This window comes from Saccostrea echinata, unplaced genomic scaffold (assembly GCF_033153115.1).
Source record: "Saccostrea echinata isolate AGI-Se365-2 ecotype Australia unplaced genomic scaffold, CSIRO_AGI_Sech_v1 ptg000022l, whole genome shotgun sequence".
In the NCBI taxonomy this organism is placed as follows: domain Eukaryota; kingdom Metazoa; phylum Mollusca; class Bivalvia; order Ostreida; family Ostreidae; genus Saccostrea; species Saccostrea echinata.
Window position 1 is genome coordinate 2,332,149 of NW_026889771.1, and position 22,618 is coordinate 2,354,766.

The 22,618-nt window shown below is 33.6% G+C and overlaps 1 protein-coding gene across 1 annotated transcript; it reads right to left on the reverse strand.

The window, feature by feature from the left end:
* Positions 1–17,037: 17,037 nt before the first annotated feature.
* On the reverse strand, positions 17,038–21,499 carry LOC133190783 (small ribosomal subunit protein mS34-like). The gene is made up of 3 exons (XM_061326471.1): positions 21,443–21,499; positions 19,431–19,612; positions 17,038–17,460 (listed from the first exon to the last, which is right to left on the reverse strand). Exons 2-3 carry the CDS (start codon positions 19,596–19,598, stop codon positions 17,107–17,109), a joined length of 522 nt encoding a protein of 173 aa, XP_061182455.1. The 5' UTR covers positions 19,599–19,612; positions 21,443–21,499; the 3' UTR covers positions 17,038–17,106.
* Between the last annotated feature and the right edge of the window lie 1,119 nt (positions 21,500–22,618).

Genomic DNA, 22,618 nt, shown 5'->3' on the forward strand with positions numbered 1-22,618 from the left:
TTGTTTAGAGTCAACAAAAAACATCGCCCGGATCTACATTGCTATCATCATGGTCTATCGTACATGACCTCTCCAAAAAAACCTGCATCAATTTGATATGGGAATTTCCGTACCTAATGACCGAGTTAAAAGCAGTATCAATGGATCGAGGCGCTTTCTCGGGGTTGAAATAAAAATATGTATAAATGTTAATTCGAGCCCAAAGGTCTCTACCACTAAACAGTTTTAATGTTACTCAAATTTAAAAAAAAATTAAAAAAAAATTAAAGTTATTCTAAGATCGCTTTTGGAGACAGAAACGTCCAAGCAGCAACCACAATTATATACTATTAAATGGTCCTGTAAATTAGTGGAATCTGGATTGGCTAGAACTTGACTTGTTTGTCTCTTCTGGCAAATTTCGCTTCTTGCCGTATTGCCATCCCCAACTTGCTTAGTCTCGTTCACCCAGACACTCGGCTGTCTCCGTAAACTCCGACGAACAGACTTGCTGCATATCAATAAAGTCACTAAACTCTCGTGAAGCTCTACGATTTCATTTGTGGGATACATGCATATGGCTATAAGGGGAGTCTGGTTGAATTCTAGCATCCATGCTACGCAGAAATAATTGAACAACTTCTTTAATTTGTAAAGAAATAAATTTAATCTATGCAACACCTTCTAGAAAATTTAAGAATTTTCAGCCGGTAAATATGAAAATTATGTTAAGAGGATCGATGGTAAGTGGTAAAAATACACCTGTATCTGCTATCTGTAAACACCATTGACTTCGTTTCCGTACATGATATGGAACCCTAGATGAATATGGCGTGTAAAAAAGGTGCATTATTATACTTTTTGGTAATTCTTATTGGAAGAATTTATTATTTTTTTTCTAAAACATGTCATGAAATATGAAGATAACGAACAGTATTCAATCTCGAAAGTCCAATGAAACGATACAAATTTGGAGCACAGCAAACATAGACCTCAGAATTTAGAGGTGGGATCAGGTGCCATGGAGGAGTGAGCATCCCCTGCCAACCGGTCACACCCGGTGTGTGCTCCTTGTCAATTTCTTTTTTTTTTTCCAGAAAAAAAGTCTTTTTTTTTTTTTACCTTCAATTGACCTCCAGGGCGAAAATGAAAATTCCACTACCTTATTGCACATCTACAGAACACCATCAATCATCATCCAAAAGATGATTTGGCTACTGCATAAAATGCAAAAAGAAATTGACAAGGAGCACACAGCAGGTGTGACCGGTCGGCAGGGGATGCTCACTCCTCCATGGCACCTGATCCCACCTCTAAATTCTGAGGTCTGTGTTTGCTCTGCTCCCGATCTGTATTGTTTTAATAGACTTTGAGCATATTTCATTAAAAAATAACAATAAATAAAAAATCCTGGTTCCCAGACCTCCTCTTTAAAACATTTTACGCAGTAGCCAAATCATGTTCTGGGCGATGATTTGTGGTGTCTTGTAAATGTGCAATAAGGTTTCAGAATTTTAATCTCACCCTGGGGCCAAATTGGGGTCGACTTTTTTTCCCCCTATAACCCCCCTCCCCCCCCCCCCATTTTCCAGAACTCCTCTTACAGTTTAGAGGGATTTTGAACATTTATGACCAGAGATTGGTAATGAATTTATGACATAAAATACTGACATAAGAGGTCTATGGACAGGATCACCTGAGCATTTTATGCTCAATTTGATACATATATATTTTTCTAAATTATAGAATTATTGTGGCGTCTTCCCTGGTTACCCAGATATGAAGGAGAGCATATGAATAAGCAAACACCTATGCGCGGGATTTACTGTCTTATGATACATCTAGTTTTAAATGTCACCCATGTTTTCTGTCTGAATGTCAGGATCATTTTTCTGCTTCAGTATCTCAGGTAATCGTCGTATTCAGCTTGTAATCGTCGAATTCAGCTTTGAAATAGGTTCTAACTATATTCATCCTAAATTTGAATTAAAAGCACAATTCTAATAGACTTGACTCATATATTCAAGGTGGTCAAAGTCAGTATTGAAATAAAGAAAACACTCCATTTCGGTTTTCGCAAAGATGACGTAATAAAGATGATTACCGTAACAGGTCAATCCCAGAAGTGATTCTTTTATCTGAAAAAACATTTTACTGAGAAAAAAAAAAAATACAAAATAGGCTTCAATTTTCTCAAAAGTGCTAATTGGAAAACTCCATTTGTTTTGTTTCATCATATTAAAAAAAATCGTGCACAGGTATCTAAAATAACACTTTAACACGGAAGGATTTTATTTATTTGGCAATACTACATTTCTACGAAAATTGAATTATGAAATTCCAAAATCATTTATTTAAAGTTAAAAAAAAATACTGTTTTGGAGAAATTTAGTTTAAAACGGGGAGTTGGACAAGTGGTTATATCAACTATGGACGTCGTGACCATGATCAGTTCCCTATTTGCCTAATTCAAACTTTAAAAACTTAACTTAAAAAAAATACCAGAGAAACAAATGCAAAGAACAATTTAGCACATTTTATAGAAACATTTACTTCGCCACATCTTTTAAAAAATTAAATGCTCTCTGATGTATGAAAATGCAACACAGATAACACATGATAATTTTTCTGCCTCAGTATCTCAGGCTATTGTCGAATTCAACTTTGAAGTAGGAACTTATTATATTTATCTTTAAGTTGTAATTAAAAGCATAATTTTAATAGTTTATAGAGGGAAGACTTGACTCATATATTCAAAGTCAATGGTCGAATTCAGTATTGAGATAATGAAAACACCTCTTCTCGGTTTTCGCAAAGATGACGTAAAAGATGATAGTCTAACAGGTCAATCCTAATAGAAGTTATTCTTTTATCTAAAAATACATCTTGCTGAGAAAAAAATACAAGGCGCCGATTTTCTTAAAAAGGCTTATTGGAAAACTCCATTTTTTCTGTTTCATCATAGTATAAAAAATTGTGCATAGGTATCTTAAATAACACTTAACACGGAAGCATTTTTGTTTATTTGGCAATGCTACATTTCTACGAAAAATGAATTATGAAATTCTAAAACCATTTAAAGTAAAAAAAAAAAAATGTTTTGTGGAAATTCAGTTTAATCGGGGAGTAAGACAAGTGGTAATATAAACTATGGACGTCATGACCACGAGCAGTTCCCTACATGTTTTGCCTACATGTAATTTAACTTAAAAAACATACCAGAGAAACAAAAGCAACGTGCAATTTAGCACATTTTATAGAAACATATACTTTGCCATCAAAACAAGATAAGTGCTTACTGATGTAGGATTAACACATTTAGTAATAGGAAATCTTTCATCGCAATTCAATGTTGATGAATATGACACAATACTTCCTCGATAATTTTTTTTTCATTTATTCTATTTTAAATACATGTACATGTAATGCATTGTACATTTTTGTAAAGCATTCATTGAAAGAAACTCACATTAGGAATTTAAGATTTCGGACCTTTCTACAAAAGGGGATAAAATTCTAACAAACTTGAATCTTCACTACCCCAGGATGATATGAATATCCCTAAATATGGTTCTATTATTCTTCACTTGAAAGTTTATTTTTTCAAGTTTATTCATAAATATATTTCCAAGTTAATTCTTTATTTTAGCCCTACCTTACACACCGGGGCCATGATTTGAAAAAAAAAATTAAAAACAAACAAACAAATCAAACACAAAAAAGAAAACACAAAAAAAAAGAAAGAAAAAAAAACCGATTCTATATCATGTTTCCAAAACACTAAATAAGTTTAATGCTCTTTTTTTGCTTTGTGGTTCTTGGGTAGGTTTTAAAAGACTCCCACAATTTTTGCGACCTATTGATTATCTCCCTTTTTAGGAGGATCTGGCCCTGTTTGAGCAAGGATATTTGTTATCCAAGGTTGCTTTGTGCGGTTTGGTTAAAAGTCCTTTAATGGTTATAGAGAAGAAACGAAAATTTGAAAAATTAACAGCCAGACAGACCGACAGATCGAAAAAAATTCAATCAGAAAAGCTCACTTGAGCCTCTGGCTATAGTGAGAAACAAGAAATATGTCCATAGAACCTGAATGCCCTGCCCAAGGAGAAAAAAATTGTTTTTCAATATGAAAGAAATGGACCTGTTTCATCGGTCCGAATAATGAAAGAAGGCATAATAATCCTAGCTTTTAAGTCACCTGAGTCACGCAGGTGAACCTTTCTATCTGCTTTTGTGCTTTGTAGGCGTACTTTATTGTGGTTCCCTAGTTAACGTTCGAACATTTTTAGTTTCTTCTTTTGAACTGCTGAACTAATTTCATCCAATTCTTGAATATATTATCTATGGGTAATTGGGACGAAAAATTTAGTATTTCATGGTCTCTGTCTCCTTGGGACCAAAGGGATCCCTGAACATGATCAAAACTATCATAATTAATGCTAATTCAAAATCTTCTTCATAAAGCAGTCAAACTGTTGGATTGATTATTATAAGCAATGAGCCCTCAATTAAAACTGGGTTTATAGGGTTCATGAAGGCTCCAGGCTGGGTATTTCTTGGTCGTGCATATATATATATAATTCATTTCATCTTTGAAAATCTTCCTCTTTACGTATATACATTTTTAAAAGCAGGCAAACTGTTTACATATAAACAAATCTTTGTCCCCGGGACCGGGATCAGACCTAAGGGTGGGGCTAGGTTAATCATATATCAAAATCAAATAGATGGTGTTCAATATGATAATAATTAAAGAGTCCTTACAAAACTGTAAAATTTTTGTCACATAAGCTTTCTCCTCGTAGGCACCTGATCCCACCTCTGGTGTATTCAGAGTTCCGTGTTTTTGGCTGTTCACGATTTGTAAACTTCACTGGATTCATGAGATTGATCACTGTTCGTTATCTTCACCGTTTACATCCACACCAGTTCCAGGTAAGCCAAGAGTGGTCATAACCTGAGACACTGAAGATACTCAGGTGACCGTCAAGGCCCACGAGCATTCCTGTTTCATATACAGGAGTCATATCCTTAGTACAGTTGTTTTCTTTTGTAACAAAGTATGATTTAGCCTATCTATTTAACAGGTAAATGAACGCTTAATGTTTCAAGTTCATTCTCTCATACATGCAAATTTATATACGATATGTTGTGTAGGCATGGTTGAAATGTCCTTACAGAGATTTATCAGTATTATGTATGAAGCAATCCTTTATGAAATTCAGTAAAATAAATTGAATGCAAGTTTATGATCATGGGGAAGGTCAAGGTAAAAAAAAATCAATGCATAATTAAAATTATTTACATTAATGTGTTTGAATTTTGATAATATCTTGAATATTTCTTTGAAAGTACCTTGGCTTGAATGCAAATGAAATAATAGAAAGTCGATGTAACAGGAAAGGTCAAGGTCAGAAAAAATGAAACCGTTTATTTTTTGTACAATGTACCAATTAAATTAATAAATGTTTTAAAAAATGAAATTTAATTCCTGGTAAGGTCGAGGTTGGGAAAAAAGTCAAGGATAGAAAATTATTGACGCTTCTGAACGGCTCTCAACAATTTGTACCGATGAAGATATTTTATAAAAATATCTTAAAATTGAAAAAAAAACTTCCTTTAAACTAAGGTAGACACAACATGAAAATAGTGTGGTCAAGGTCATTACAAATTTCGAGGTCAAAAAATATAAAACATTCAAATGTATCAGCGTCTATTTGCCTTGGAACTGGGCTAAATGTAACTAGGGAATTGTTAATCTAGGACATAGGGAAGATCAAAGTCAGAAAATTCTGACATTGTTTAACAGCTCTCATGGATCAGTGTATGGATTTTGATTTATCTTGAACATTTTCTTCGATCTTGAGCAAAAACCGAGGTGTGACGGACGTACTGAACTGAAATCGGACATGACAGAATAATATCTACCCGGGATATTCATGGCATATTCGGAGCATAAAAACTCTAAACGTATTCCTGAGTTAAACTCCCTGTAATGGCTTTACCCTTCTATTGTAGGCCATAGTTTGTTCAGTTATGCATAATATACACTACACGGGGATATTTGCATATTGACAAATCGAGAACTACTATTATTGAGGAGAAGATTTAAAAGGGATATTCTTTTACATATTTCAGAGTGACTTTTTTCCTGTAACACTTACAGTTGTAAGAAGAAAAAAAAGACATGTTCACTACCGAGTCTAGGGCTTCAGAGATAAACGTTAGATGTTTCTATTAGCCCAACAGCTCCCGTGACGTCGACTTTTGAGATATAACCTTGAGTTAAAAATGACAACGATCCTGAAAGGAGCTGATACAATAAATTCTCCTAGTTTATTGATGTTATCATTCATATTAAATATCATTTCCAGTAAAAATAACTGTTATTAACTCGTATCAATAAATCGTTCCAAATATGCAATTTTTTCACATCAATAAAATTTTGGATGCAAATGAGCTGTTGAGACGTTTTTTAATAGTTCATTTTCAATTGAAGCATTGCAACTCTTCTTGAAATTGCGTACAATTTCCTTATTAATTGTGTTTGATTTGCATGAATATTGCATACAGCTTGAGTAAAGCAATACATAAGATTGATTTAAGTCTATAAATCGTTCACTGATTTCTCTGCACAGAAATAAGATTTCATTGCTAATCGTACAATTTGATAGAATCTGAGACATTGCCTTGAAATCGTAGAAATATGATAGTGGGTATTTCTTTATTGCATGATGGATATATATCGTATTAAATTACCCTTTTTAGCCTGTCAGTCGGGAGAGGGCAAACAAAGATTATTTGAAAGATGGCCTAACGTATATGTATACATTATACTATATTTGAACCAAATATAGAATAAAGGTAACGTATGTTTACAAAATGTTCGTCATTCTACAGTTTTAAATTCATACTTTATTACATTATTAAAAGACAAATGTTACCCATGTTCACATTAAATTGATCTAATCACAACAATTTGTTCGTGTATTATGTAATGAACACATACAGTCTATCAAAGTGAATCTGATAATCAAAAGATTACATTTCTAATGGTCCTCCGAGATCAGACGGCGATGCAGATACAAATCGTCTGGCCAATAAAAAAATCAGACTCTGGCCAATCACGTTGCTGATTGACGGACCACAGAGAGCTGATGTTTACTACCGTGTGCTGACTCAGATGATGCTTGTGTTCTGAGCAGCACCGCCCACAATGTCGATGGCTCTCTGATATCAACTTTAAGTGTATCTTATGACTTGAAATTGTAAACAATATAAGATCTGCTATTTGGAAATAAAGCAGCATTTGAAAATTCCTGTACACTTTAGGGATTACGAAAGTATTTCATGAAATGGATTTTGATAAAACTTTTTTAACATTGGGAATCTCAATTTCTAATTCAGATCGTTACTTATCCTTCAAACAAATTGCAAAAGCACGATCTGTGTACAATTAAGTGATTTTCCCCTTTCCTATAATGATGTGTTGAGTTCAAAATAAAAAGGCAGCCATCATTTCGTGAGTTTAGGATACAATTTTAAACATTTTGCGTGTCAAAACCTTGATTCAAGGTCAAGGTTGTCATAGATAAATTGATTCAGTTTTATTTCTCTTTAGTTTTTTGAAGGCAGAGAAAAAAGTTGTCTTCATGATTTAAAATCTCGATGTTTTAAAGTATTGTATGTTCTGTATGTCTTCTGGGTTAAATTGGTTTGAATTTATTTAAATAATTATCGTGATTAGGTGACATAATTCTGATGACAGTCTTTCTATTACATATTTTTTATATATATTTGTTGTTCTTTTAAACATGGTGACCAAACAAGATCTTTGCTACAAATTGATGTACTAAGACCGGAAGGGTTCTCAAGATGAAACATGATGTTCTGTATATCTGTAGAGAAGATTAACTTAGACTCTTTGGAATCAGTTTTATTCCTGGGGGTCAATGTTCTTGGGCAATCAAAATTTTACTCGTTCGTAGGGACGTTATTTCATGGATAGCACTTTTACACAGAAGATTCCTTTAACTGATGCTTTGATAAAATTAATGTTCGTGGGTATGAAATATGGAGATAACGAACAGTATTCAAGCTCAAAGTCCATTAAAACAATACTAATCGGGAGCAGAGCAAACACTGACCTCCAAAACATCAGAGGTGGGACCAGGTGCCATGGAGGAGTGAGCATCCTCTCCCGACCGGTCACACCCGCCGTGTGCTCCTTTGTCATGATCGGGAAAGAAACAGCGGAAAAATCTGTATACATTTCAGTGTGTGAATAATGGCCTAACAATTACTATGAAAAATGTCATTCAGCATTTGACTTAATGATAGGTTGTATTTGCTGACAAGGTCATTGTATCGACCATAAAACTTGCCAAATTATGACTTCAAACGAGACTGTTAATATCCTTGTTTCATCAATTTGTTTGTCAATAGCTTGCCTCGTCTTAGAAATTGTTCATAAGTAGAGCATGTTCTTGCGTATTGAATCAACTGGGAGACAAAAGCCCCATATGCAGGCGATAAGGGTATATTGCGATATAAGTAAGGGAAGCTGTTGATTGAAAAATTGAAGTCATCATGTTTTTCATAAAGCTTTGTTGTTAGGTTACCATAAATGTCTTTTTCTAGTAAAACATTCAAATATGAAACATATGTGCCAGATTCCGTGGTATCTTTTATTTCAAGCTCACTGGGTTATATCGAGTCGACATATGAATTGAAGTAGCTATTGTTAGTTGATAATACGTCGTCGATATATCTTAATGTCGAGATGAAAGCTGCAGCAAGTGTTCTCTTCTTCTCATGTAGAAGTTTTTGAATAAATTTAAAAATTACAGAAATAGGTCTGCTAATAAGGGGGCGCAATTGATACCCATGGGAATTCCAACAGATCGTTGGAAGACCTGATCTCCAAAACAAGAGGCCCATGGGCCACATCGCTCACCTGAGCACATTGGCTAGACTAAGGCACAAATCAGTTCAGTAATGAACGGGGGGGGGGAGGGGCTGGAATTTTAAACTACCTGATGATGCTTCCATGTCAATATAACAAATTAATTAGATTTTAAAAAAAATTTCCCATTTATTTCTTTGTAAAAATTTGATCCCCCATTGTAGCTCCTCTCTATCTCAGGGGTCATCATTTGAACAAACTTGCATCTACATTACCTGAGGATGCTTCCATATCAATAAGACTAACATAGCTTTTCTGTTCTTGAGAAGAAATTTTTTTTTCTATATGTTCTTATGTAAAACTTTCGATCCCCCATGGGCCCCACCCTACCCCTGGGGGTCATCATTTGAACAAAATTGAATCTACACTACCTGAGGATGTTTCCATATAAATTTGACTCACCATGGCTTTGCTGTTCTTAAGAAGAAGATTTTTCCTATATATTTCTATGTAAAACTTTGATCCTCCATTGTGGCCCCGCCCTACCCCCGGGGGTCCTGATTTGAACAAATTTGAATCTACACTACCTGAGGATGCTTCCATATAAATATGACTCTTCATTGCTTTACTGTTCTTGAGAAGAAGATTTTTAAAGATTTTTCCTATATATTTCTATGTAAAACTTTGATCCTCCATTGTGACCCCGCCCTACCCCCGGGGGTCATGATTTGAACAAACTTGAATCTACACTACCTGGGGATGCTTTCATATGAGTTTCATCTTTCCTCGCCCTGTGGTTCTTGAGAAGAAGATTTTTAAAAGATGCTCTTCATTTTTCACTATCTCTCAATTATCTCCCCTTGAAAGAGGGCGTGGCCCTTCATTTTAACAAACTTGAATCCCCTTCACCCAAGGATGCTTTGTGGCAAGTTTGGTTGAAATTGGCTTAGTGGTTCTGGAGAAGAAGTTGAAAATGTAAAAGTTTACAGACAGACGGACAGACGGACTACAGACAAAATGTGACCAGAAAAGCTCACTTGAGCTTTCAGCTCAGGTGAGCTAAAACTACATAGATATTGTCAATCAGAAACTCAAGCATCTTTTTAATATCAACTTCAGAGTACTTGTGTGTACAATCAGAATGTTTTTTAACAAAATAATTTCACAAATGACCAATGACAAGGTATGTATGTTTAGGAGTTCCATTTTTGTTTTTAAAAAAAGCAGCTGTCTATGATGTAAAAAAAGCCCGGATTTTAATTTTTCTTGGGGAATGGTTGTTTAAAGTGTTGAAAAATCGTACATTATGATGTTATTGATTTCGGTAATATTTTGTGATTTAAAATTTTCTAAAAAGTTTTAAAGTATCCACATCTAATTTACACCACTGCTCGAATATACTGTTGTACAGTACTCCTGAAGTTTCTCCTTCACTGCTGTAAATATTTGAGTGAGGAGTAAATTTGGTTGGATGTAAATTCGTGGGTATAAGTGCACCTACGAAATACTGAGTATTGGTCCCTGAATAAGAATGATTCCACATAATTAAATTATTCTTCTTTGATTTCTCAATCTGTTTGCACAGGCCATGTCTTTTTAGATTGCCATCAGGTATGAAACAAATTGATGGCAAGAGGTTGTACGGTATTGTTAACTGTTAACGCAATATTCCCTAGATAATTTTGTATCGAGTACCGATATATGATTTTTTTTTTCTTTTTTAATACATTTTTTGAACATAAAAAAGATCAAGAACAGACAAAATGTTTCCTGATGACTTTTGTTTCTTTTTTATCAATAAGTTAGTATGCTTTTTTTTTTATGTCACTTATATGTAGATGTTTTCTTTCTGAACAAGTGTCCATCGAGTTTTAGTATCATTTATCTGCTTCAGGATCTAAGGTTATCTTCAAATTCAACTTTGAAGAAAGTACTAAAGATGATAGTATTTACCTAAAAGTTGAAGGTAAAAGCATAATGTCAGTAGATTACATAAGGACGATATGACTCATATATCTAATTTACGATTTTCAAGGTTAATGGTCGAGGAGTTTTAAAGTGTTGAAAACACCTCATTTGGATTACCACAAAGATGACGTAAAAAGGTGATAACCGTAACAGGTCAAACAATAGAAGTGATTCCATAATCTAAAAATACATCTTAGTGAGAAAAAATACGAAGTAGAGCCGTTTCTTTTCTCAAAAAGCTAATTAGAAAACCCATGTTCATCAAATTAAACAAAAAAATTGCATATGTGTCTAAAATAATGACACTTTCGCGCGGAAGTATTTTTTTTTTAAATTTGGCGATTCTACATATCAACTAATTCCGAGTTATAAAATTCTAGAATCATAAAAGGTCAGAAACTAAACTTTTTTGGGTATATTCAGTTTACAACTGGGAGTAAAACTAGAAGCCGTATATAAATTATGGACGTCGTTGCCATGATCTGAGTTTCCTCCTAAACATTATACGAATGTATAGAATTTTATTTTGCCAGAACGACTAAGGGAAAAAGAGCAACGGAAACAATATACATGTAGTACTAACTCTGCCAAAAAGTGAAATTAACATAGACCTGGGGCGATACACTTTTAAGCTCATCCGAGTCAAAGGCTTAGATGAAGCTTTTCTGATCAAAACGTTGTTTGTCGTTGTCGTCGTCAGAAGGTTTGTACAATTTCATCTTCTTCTCCAGAACCAGGAAGTCAATTTCAACCAAACATGGCAGAAAGTATCCTTGGGTGAAGGGGAATTGGGGATTAAAGTTTTTTTTCAATTAAAGGGCCAAAGCTTCTTCTGGGTGTATAGTGGTTCCGCAATGGGCGATCAAAGTTTTACATAGGAGTATATAAAAAAAATCTTTAAAAATCTTCTTCTCAAGAACAGAATAGCCATGATTAGCCATATTTACATGGAATCATTTTCAGGTAATGTAGATTCAAATTTGTACACATCATGACTCTTGGGGATAGGGATGAGCCATAATGGGAGATCAAAGTTTTACATAGAGATATGTAGGAAAAAACTTTAAACAATCTTTCTCAAGAGGAGCAAAGTCAGGATTAGTTATGATTATATAGAAGCAAACTCGGGTAGTGTAGATTCAAGTTTGTACAAATCATGACCACAGGGGTTAAGTTTGGTCACAATGGGCGACCAAAGTTTTACATAGGAATATATAGGAAAAAATCTTTAAAAAACCTTTTTCTCAAAAACAGTAAAACCATGATTAGTCACATTTGTACGGAAGCATCCTCAGGTTGTGTAAATTCAAATTTGTTCAAATCATGATCCCCTTGGGTAGGGAAAGTTCATATGAGTGATCAAATTTTTACATCAGAAAAGGTAAGAAAAATCTTTAAAAATCTACTTCTCAAGAACAGCAAATTCATGATTATTCACAAATAAATGAAAGCATCCTCAGGTTGTAAAGATTCAAATTTGTTCAGATTATGGCCCCTGGGGCCAAACAAACAGTATAAATTTGTGAACAGGGCATAAAACATGGACCCCTGGAAATTCCAGAGATGGGATCAGGTGCCTAGAAGGAGAAAGCATTCCATGTTGACTGGTCACATACAAACAGGCATAATGTAATAGCAAACTTACTTCATCTCTTGTAGTTCTTTGTCTTTAGTGAATATTATACATTTATTGACTGGGTTCGAGGGCAGCGTACGTTTTGTCGGACCAAAGAACCGAACTCTGCCTGAGGCCGTTATGCAAACAGTTCGACCCCTCGAACCAAATTTTTTGCCTGAGGCCGTTAGGTAAACAGATAGACCCCTCGAGGGGTGGACAAAACGCATTTTGCCCGAGAACAATAAATGTTTTGTTAAATCTTTTACTTTTTATTTTGACATATCTTGCGCTGGCTTCCATGTTTGCGATAATTGATAAGATATAGCTGAACCCGCCTACAATGTGACGTAACTAAGAGGCCCATGGACCACATCGCTCACATTGGCTAGGAAGAAGCAGAAATCAGTTCGGTATTGAACAAGAGGGAAAGGGCAAACTTAAATTTACACTACCTCGGATGCTTTCATATCAATATTACTAATCATGGCTTTGCTGAAGAATTTAAAAGATTTTTTCCTATGTATTCCTATGTAAATAAACTCTGGCCCAACCCTACCCGCATTAAATATGAAAAAAATTGAATCTACACTACCTGAGGATGCTTCTATAATAATATGACTAATAATCATGGCTTTCCTATATATATATATATATATATATATATATATATATATATATATATATATATATATATATATATATATATATATATATATATATATATATTCCTATGTAAAACTTCGACCCCCTCTTGTGGCCCCGCCCTACCCCCGGGGGTTATGATATGAAAATAACTTGAATAAAAAATATGTAATGAAGCTTTCACATAAGTTTCATCTTTTTCTTGCCTTGTGATTCTTGAGAAGAAAATTTTTAAAAGATGTCACCAAATTTTCACGAATTCTTAATCATCTCCCCTTGAAAGAGAGTGTGGTACTTCCTGTGAATAAACTTATATCCCCTTCACCCAAGGATGTTTTGTGGCAAGTTTTGTTGAAATTGGCTCAGTGATTCTTGAGAAGAAGTCGAAAATGTGAAAAGTTTACAGATGACAGACGAACGCCAGACACTCTTTCATCAGAAAAGCTCACTTGAGCCTTCGTCTCGGGTGAGCTTTAAACGTCATAGCCTTCAAGTATGACACATTAGGGCTGCATTCAAGATCAAGCGGCTATGTAGCTCTATGTAGCCGCTACGATCTTGAGCGATATGTTAGTCTAGCCATAACAAGCATTAATTCATACAATGCGTTCAATACAACATATATATTTAACTTAGTAGTTTGGCTAGCTGCTACGATCTTGAACGCAGCCCAGGTCTACACACTACATGCATTAATATTTGAGTTGACTAAAGTGTGTTAAGTCACAATTCAAGGTTACTAAGTACATGTCAAAGATCGTGGTCATTTTAACTAGTAGCTATTGGGCGAATAGTAATTTATCCGATACTGTATTTCAAGTTATTCTGCCCTAGAGTTTTTTAGTTAAGGGCCAGGCAGAATTTGAATTCAACGGTTACTATGATCATGACCTTAGACTTTGAGTCATGGTCATGACGCACACCGGCGAGGCAGGTTACAACTAAGATTAGCAAAATGAATTTGAAATGACAAATATTGTGCAACCCTGACACGTGTTTCTAGGGGAGGGAAAAAAAAAAGACTTGAAAATAGATTCTCATGTCATATTACATATACATAATATTTGCAATTTTTTTCCTTCTATAACATTATTTGGACAAGGCGTATAAACAGGTTCGTCACATGATCATCAATTCATTGTTAAGTCATAAAGATCGACGTAATTTCACAAGTGATGTTATAAGTGATCGACAAGTTCGATACATTCAATTTATATACCATCGAGATTTTAAAAAAGTTATCATTCCATGGGTTTAAAACTAGTACTTAAGTTCGCAAACATTTGTTATAAATCAGTCACAAATGTAAATATAAGATATAATTTTTAAACATTTATCAGGATGTAATTTTATACAAGTTGATTCGGGCTTTATGGAATTTGATCACATGACCAACCTGTATTAACATCCCGATAGACTTAAAAATGATACCTTATCTCTTTTAAAATTAAAAAAAAAATTCGATCATAATATCATTTTCATTAAATAAAAAATCTTCAAAACATCGTATCAATAAAAAGTTCCAAATATATTGCAATTTATGCAAGATTTTTTGAACGCAAACGAGTAGATTAATCGTACCTTTATAGATTGTTTTCAAATCAGAGTTTGCAATTTTTCTTGAAATGGCATACAATTTCCTCGTGTCTTTTGTACTAATATTGCAATAGTTTGAGAACACATCATGTAAGATGGATTTATCTCTATAAATTGTTCACTGATTTATCTGCATTGAAATACAATCTCAGTGCTATTTGTATAATTTAACACAATAATTAGAGTCATTTCCTTCAAATTGTAGAAAAATTCTTATGATAAAGGGTAATTTCTTAATGCATATATTCTGTTTAATCCCAGTGCATGTGCGTTGTGTGTTTATATTTTTAATATTTTGAAACTCCCTTGTATTCTTTTATTAATTTGATTAAATAAGCCAACATTTGACAATATAGACAAAGCACATTACATATATGCATACATTATACCAGTTTTGAACCAGATATAGAACTTATGTGATGTGACTTAGGTCGATCATTCTGAAGTTTAAATATAATACTGTATTGTATTCTCTGGGGCAGACATTACTCATTTTCTATACTGTGAACCTGAATTTATCTCATCACGTTACCAATTGTCAATCCTATTTTCTGATTCTCATATAAAGTTAGTGTTTTTTGTTAGCCCCACTCACAACTTCGATCATGGGAGGATTATTGAAAAACTGTGTATAAGATCAGAAGTAGAAAAATTCAAGTGAATTTTAGAGATAGGGTAAAAATTAAATACTTCCTGACCGACATGCTTTGCTAAGCAAATGTCAAGTTTCGTTACGTGCACATTTATTTGAATTATATTCATGGTTGTTAAAAATGCATAACTTACTGCACAAGAATTAAAATTAGTTAATATACTACGCAGGAGGTTGATTTACTTCACTGTTTGGTAATGCACATTATAATTAGTGAAAACTCGCATGAGTAATACTTATTTATATATCAAAATAATTTCAATAATGATTTTACCTTGAAGATTACATTCCGGTTCTATTTTAGCTCCATTTGGGAGTAGTTCTTTTTTCAATGGAAGACAGTTAACAAGAATACGTACATTTACAGTTACATGTACTTCCCAACGATAATGAATTAACCTTGATTTAAAACTTTCTGTTATTAGACTCTGATACTTCAACAATTTTTATAATTGTACATATTACTCTGTGTCTTTTCCTTTTTTTTTTCCCCGAGTACAAAATGACAAAAACTTCAAATGATCATTATCTGGGACTGGGAGTATTGGAAGAAACACTGTTCCTAATTCTTTTAAAAATGAAAGAACGAGGGCGCTTTTGATTGGCATTCGGCAGGAATCTGGGCGCACTTGAGACGTGAAAATTTTACTCATCTGTATCATGATATCTTAGTATTCATTTGATGTATGAAGTTCCTTTGGAAAGGAAAAGAAAATATTTTCCGGACATTTTGTCTCAAGTGATTTGCCAAGATATGCCTTTAGATATAACTAGATAATTCATTTAGTACAAAAAATTACATTTTTAATTTTTTATACATGTTATATATACATTTGCTATTTCTGGGTCATCTCTCCACGATTTTGAAACATTATTTACATGAACGTGCATTTTTACTCGAATAAACGAGAAAAAGCTAGTAAAAAATGGAGAGAAGACCCAGAAATCATTAAAAAAAAATTTTTTTCCAAAAGAAAATTTCACTGTATTAAGGCGCTGCTTCATTGTCGTTTTAAAACCAGCAACAAGTATGTGGCGACGATGCTTATTGGTATGTGTTACCTGTCCATTGCAGTTATGAATTGATGTTTTTGGTTCGAACCTGGCATGAAGCGTTTATTTATTTATTATTTAAAACATACATACGATCAAGTCCTTTAAATTGTTATTTAATTTTAATTACTGATTTATAAAAATTTTATGATAGTTCAATTTTGTTTCTGCTGCAACGAGATCGAAAGCAATTCTTCCAACCTACTGAAACTTTCCATTTAACAATTCAATTATCTTATACATGTAGTTGTTTATTATTTATGTGAAGTGTTACTATTTTATCATATGTGTTAAGATAGAGAGACTTAAATAAATATAACAATTTGACAGGGAATTTTAATGCATTAGTGCGTTACTTTGTAGTCTGTCCAGCTGACCAAATTGTGGACATTTCATACACACGATTCCTGCAGATCACGCACCAAGTACGCCCATCTTTCTATAATGCTATTAGAAAGACGAGAATACCTTTGTTTTTTAAGTAGTTAAAGGAAAGTAACTCCTGTTCATCTTCTCAAAAGTAATGGCACAAATTTATTTTTTGGTAGGTATAAATTCATAATGCTAAATTCTGAAGTTTTCACATCAAACACATTAAAATTAGTATTCTTTGGTCTTGATTACTATTTTATTCATAAAACATCATTGCATTTCTCATAAATACATTATTACTAACAAAAAAATCCTAGGTCTTCAAGATGTTTGTTCTTTTGGTGAACAGTCCTTCTGTGCATTGAAATATTCAATTCTTTTCATTAAATCACTATTAAGTTTAATAAATTCCTTTAGATTAGGGGTACCTTCAAATGCCACGTTTCTTTGCTTGAAGTTTCTTTTTAACACTATTTCCATTACTGGAGGTAATCGAGTATCAATATCCTCTGCTTTAATTTTTGGTTCATGCACTTTGTCAATCTTACAAAATTCCTCCTCTTCATCTTTCGGAATGAGTCGCCAATCACGTTTCCCTCCTGCATCAATTCTGATTAACTTTGGGTACTTGTTCCCTCTGAAAACCTTCGTACCCCATGCCACACCAGTCAAATTCTGGAATTTAAATTAAACTCATTAGATCTAAGGCTACAAGATAAATCTTATTTTGAGTTTTCATCTAGAAATTCAGCAAACTGATCAATTGGCAAGATATATAGAATTACTTTATTCTCTGTCTAAAAGTGTACATCAGCTGGTAATCAGCAACAACTCAGATACTTGCCATTACATGATTGTTTATACAGCTATATGCTGTATATGCATATTTTTGCCCCCATAAAAGTCAAATTTTGAAAATTTCTTGAAATGTGCTGAATTGTATAATCTGAATCTATGAAATACTTTATAGTTTTGAAGTAGGTTTTTGACAATTTTTGTTTCTATGATGTCAAAAACCATTTGGATTTTGTATTATTTTTCAGAAAGAGGACAAAATGGACAGAATTTGTTCCAATCTTACTATATAATTCATAAACCTGCTTCATAACAATTTTCATATATTTCATTAATATATCAATCTACACATGATATCAAAACACCGAGTTGAAGCAGATCTGCGCTCAGTGAATTTTTACTCAAAATATCGATGTTTTTCTCTATAAATCATGGAAATTTTGAATTTACGTCACTTTCGTGACATCATATTTAACATATGGTGTCATGGCAAATGAAAATATTTAATGCTTTGAAGTCTGCAGATATCCCCCTGGTTTGGCACAAAATTAAAGATTTTTCTGTCAAAGTTTGATTTTCAGGCCAAATATTGATCATTACCGAATATAGTACTTTTGATCCCCTATTAAGGCCAAACCTTTTCTCTGGTACATGTATTTGTGGTGGGGTGGGAGTGGGGGTTGAGGGTTGTGAGGTGAAGATTTGAATTTAGAATCTACACTATGTGAGGAAGCTACCACATATACATTTTGTCTTTTCTGGCCCAGTAGTTTCTGAGAAGAAGATTTTTTTTTTTTTAGAGATTTTTCCTATACATTCCCATCTGCAATTTTGATGTGGAACCACTCTACCAAGGGGTGGGGGTGGGGACAACATAAAGGCATGTCTGACTGACTCAGGCTAGTAACAGTATGGTCCAGTCTAGTTTATTTTGGATCAAAGTAGCCCGGCTGGTCATGCAAATATATCTTTAAGTTAAAGTGAAGCAAAACAATTATTTAAGAATTTCTAAACAGTCAATCAAATCTTGTGGTTTCTTTCACTTTCAATTTTTGATCCCGTTGAGAAATAAATGTGAAAAGATTTTTTTTGGAAACCTCTACTTGTTTTATTGTACCAGAATAGTTTGCTGATTGAAAAAAATTATTTACTCTATTATCAGTGTACATGTACAATATCAATACTTGCCAATTTTCCACAATTGATCTTATCTTAAAGGCTAATCTGCACCCAGAGTTATCTTTCCTGCTAGGTCAATTGCTGCACGGTGTGATATTTTTCTTGAATTCAATAAGAAGAAATTTATTCTGTTATATAGTGTATAATTTTTTGCATCTCCACCCCCATCCCCCAAAACTTGAGATAACTATAAATTTATTTACATTGAAGATGTCATTAGTTGACTATGTTTCTTCATGTCAATATTTAGTAATAATTCATTAAGTCATTCAATGATCCATGGAAATTAAGTCAGATCTAGTGAAGTTGAGGTCAGGTCTAGTAAAATTTTCAAGTGCTAGTCCTTCTGGTCTAGTATCTTGAAAACTTAAATGTTGAGCCCTGGCAAGTTGAATTATTTAGAATCTAAACTATGTCAAGAAGCCTGCCAATTTTTTGTTATTTCTTATTTATCTCCTCTTGGAAAAGGATGTGGCCCTTTATTCGAACAAATTTGAATCCCCTTCACCCAGAGGTGCTTTGCAGCAAGTTTGGTTGAAAATGACCCAGTACATGTAGTCCTGGAGAAGATGAAAATGTGAAAAGTTAATGACAAAGACAAAGACAACAACATACATTGGGTGACCTAAAAACACTCTGATCGTTTTGTTTTAATTAAAATTTCAACTTACTTTCCCATGATATCCATGCTCAACATGAGATAAAATATAGTAGCTTTTTTCAGGATATCTCTCAAATGACACTCGAGTGACCACACGACCTTTAGGATTCTTTAGCTGAGCAGTGAGCTCCATCAAGGATTTCCCACGGAAAAAACTGTGTCTGCCAAATAACTTCATTTTGAAATCTGAAACTGACATTGAAAGACAATTTGAAAATTTGGGATATCTTTAAACATTGTGTATGGCTGTATGCATTTTTAATTGTACTCTAAATGTGTTACTCAAATCTGTGTGACAGATTACACTGTTTATGCACAGAGATGGAACAATACAGCCATATTATACAGTTATGGAATTGGTATGAGCGAAATAGCAAATTTATGGTTCCCTGAGGGAGGAAACTATTTCCTGAGGTGGTGAAGGAGACTAAGGGGTATATTCTCAAACAATTCCAATGATGAATTGAGGGAATTATTTCTATTCTGCTACAGTGAATATTTAAACTTCTCTACAGAGAAATGCAGAAGCTAGACTTGGACATCATCAGAAGTGACTTTTTACGTCACAGTTGAATGCTACTCCTCGTTCATTTGTATCTCAAACATTAAAAAAAGTGGGATGTAATCCTAACCCAAAGTAAATTTTTTCCCACCAATTTCCCACAATTAAAAGATACTTTTATTCTTTTCCTAGTGAACAGTACAGTCAAAATTAAACAGGTCCTGTAAAATCAGTACATTTAGCTACGTAGCTAGAACTACCTACTTTAGCTTTATTTAGCTACCTCAGGTATCTTTATTTAGGTATTTCAATGCAACTTTTCACAATCTTGCTTTTCATTTAAAAACGATCTACTACAGTTATTGCTGAGATCAAAGAAATGCCGCAGACATTATTCTCCAATAAATCATGAACGCCATGAAAAAATCATCGGATCAGAAACACATATCAAACCTACTACAGTTGCAATGAATATTTTACTGAAAATCTAATACTTTAGACCATATCGTTGTGTCGTCTTCCGCAGTCTATAGAGTGTGTATTGCTGAAAACAACTGATAAATGCTGGTTTTTATAGCTAAAATGCACTGTTCCAAGGACCTCCCCACAACATTTACACTCTGTGATTTTACTGATAAGCAAAGAAACAGACAACTGATTTTGTTATTATACATTCATAAAAGTTAATCAATACATGTTACAAATAAATTTATAATTAATTAAAGGATATTTTTAACCCAACAAAAGCTCAAATTGTCTGCATTCTATACACAAGTAAACAAACAAATTGGCCCTCTGATGTTAAATGGAATAACCTAATTGCAGCATGGTAACCTAATTCGTTTCTCTACAGAGGAAACAATCAGCCATATCTGTTAGTAGAATAGAAATAGTCCTTGTTGTTGTAAATGATGGGATAACCTCCTCGGTCTTGAAATGTTGCTTGAAATATAAAAGCCTCGGCTAACGTCTCAACTTTTATATTTCAAACAACACTTCTCAAGCAGTCAGAGGTTATTCTGCAACATTCACAAGAACGCAGACTTTATTTCTTAAATATACTAGGGATTTTTAAAAAAAGCAGTCTAAAGCTGAAATAATTACACAATGTTGCTTTTGAACACTTTTGAGCAAAGAATGTATTTTCATTGTTTGAGTAACTGTACACCACTTTGTGAGCGGTGAGGCATGGATAAGCATGGTTACTTCACCAGCTGTTCACACTGTGCGGAATGATCAGTGCTTGGGGCATCACAGATCTGTAAGAGTTATCAGTCTCTATGTTTAGGTTGTGATCTTTATAAATATCATTAAGTTCCCTTTACTTGCTGATGAAAAAGCATAATAGGAATCAATGTTATCCCAGAAACCACAAGCTGATTGTATCCAACCAGAATTTTCTTCAATCTGAATTCCAGATCACGAAAATTACACCAGTGTACACCTAACCATGTTTTTAAAAATGGGCTTTGTTCTGAGAAATAAGATGTACGTTAACCAAATCTTTTAGAAAATCATACCAATTTTCACGAAATCATGGAAAAACACAAAAATGAACTCTCTTCGCCAATGGGTCTGCACCGAGTGCACGTTCTTGAATAAAATTTAGAAATAAAAGATTCGCGATCCCGACTTTTTTATCAGATCTTGTACCATTGCCATTGTGAACCGCATTTTCTTTAATAATAATAATAAGTAAATAAGTTAACAACAAGGAGGAATAAGGAAAAGAAATCACGAAAGGTTTGGTACTAAGCATGCTAAGTGCACAGACTTGTTTTTGCTAAATTATTAAGCACATAATGGGTCGTTTGAGTCAAGGAAGCTCTAAACACTGCCATTTTTTTTTTATCTACCATTTTTTTTTATCTGCCTTTAGAAGTAAGATAGAATAAATGCGAATCTACAATGGATTAAGTAAGTGAGAACATAATTTCTATTCAGTTTCCGAGTGCAAGTATTAAGTCAATGTCTCAGCACATTTTTCCTGGGGAAATAGGGTAGGTACCCTATGCATGTTGAAAATAAACTAGAAAGTCCAAAAAGGGTTTTGTTGGTATTCAGAGATTCCTTAATTTGGACTCCTTTGTCTCATTTTGGACATTACTCTTGGATTTTGAAACGTTTTGAAAAACCGTAGCCTACTCCTACATCGACTTTTCCAAAATCAAACAAATAATCTCAAGATAACTCAGAAACTCCTTACTGATTTCCAACTTTTTATATTAAAAAAAAAATACTGAAATACCTCATCTTTAAATACTGATAGATTTTGTCATTGTGTAATGATACAATGCCATTATATAGCGATACACTTAATTTGTCGTTATACTTGTATATACTTTATTTTGATACACTGTTATACCTTTTCATTTTATGCTGATAGTTTGTCATTATGCTGATATTTTATTATTCTATGTTGAGATTTTGCAGCCTTTGTTCTTCCTGGGAAAATCTGTCCTATATATCATAAGAAAAAAAGGGATCCGAAGTGCCGAAACTTTTTGGACCCCTCGATGGGAAAAAAAAGTTTTAAAAGGGCTTTAAAGGTTCAAATCTATCATGAAGTATAAAAAGTAGGTATTCACGTTCAATTTCATTCAATCCGGGCTTTATTGCTAGAGTAGAAATAATATGTCTTATATCTTCCAAGGCACCTGACCCCACCTCTGGAATTTCCAATGGTCCGTGTTTTA

Coding starts and splice junctions, on each gene's coding strand:
- LOC133190783 (XM_061326471.1), bottom strand. CDS start 19,598: ATGAAGTTATTTGGCAGACACAGTTTTTTCCGTGGGAAATCCTTGATG. Junction 17,461..19,430: donor AGCATGGATATCATGGGAAA/GTAAGTTGAAAT, acceptor TTTAAATTCCAG/AATTTGACTGGTGTGGCATG.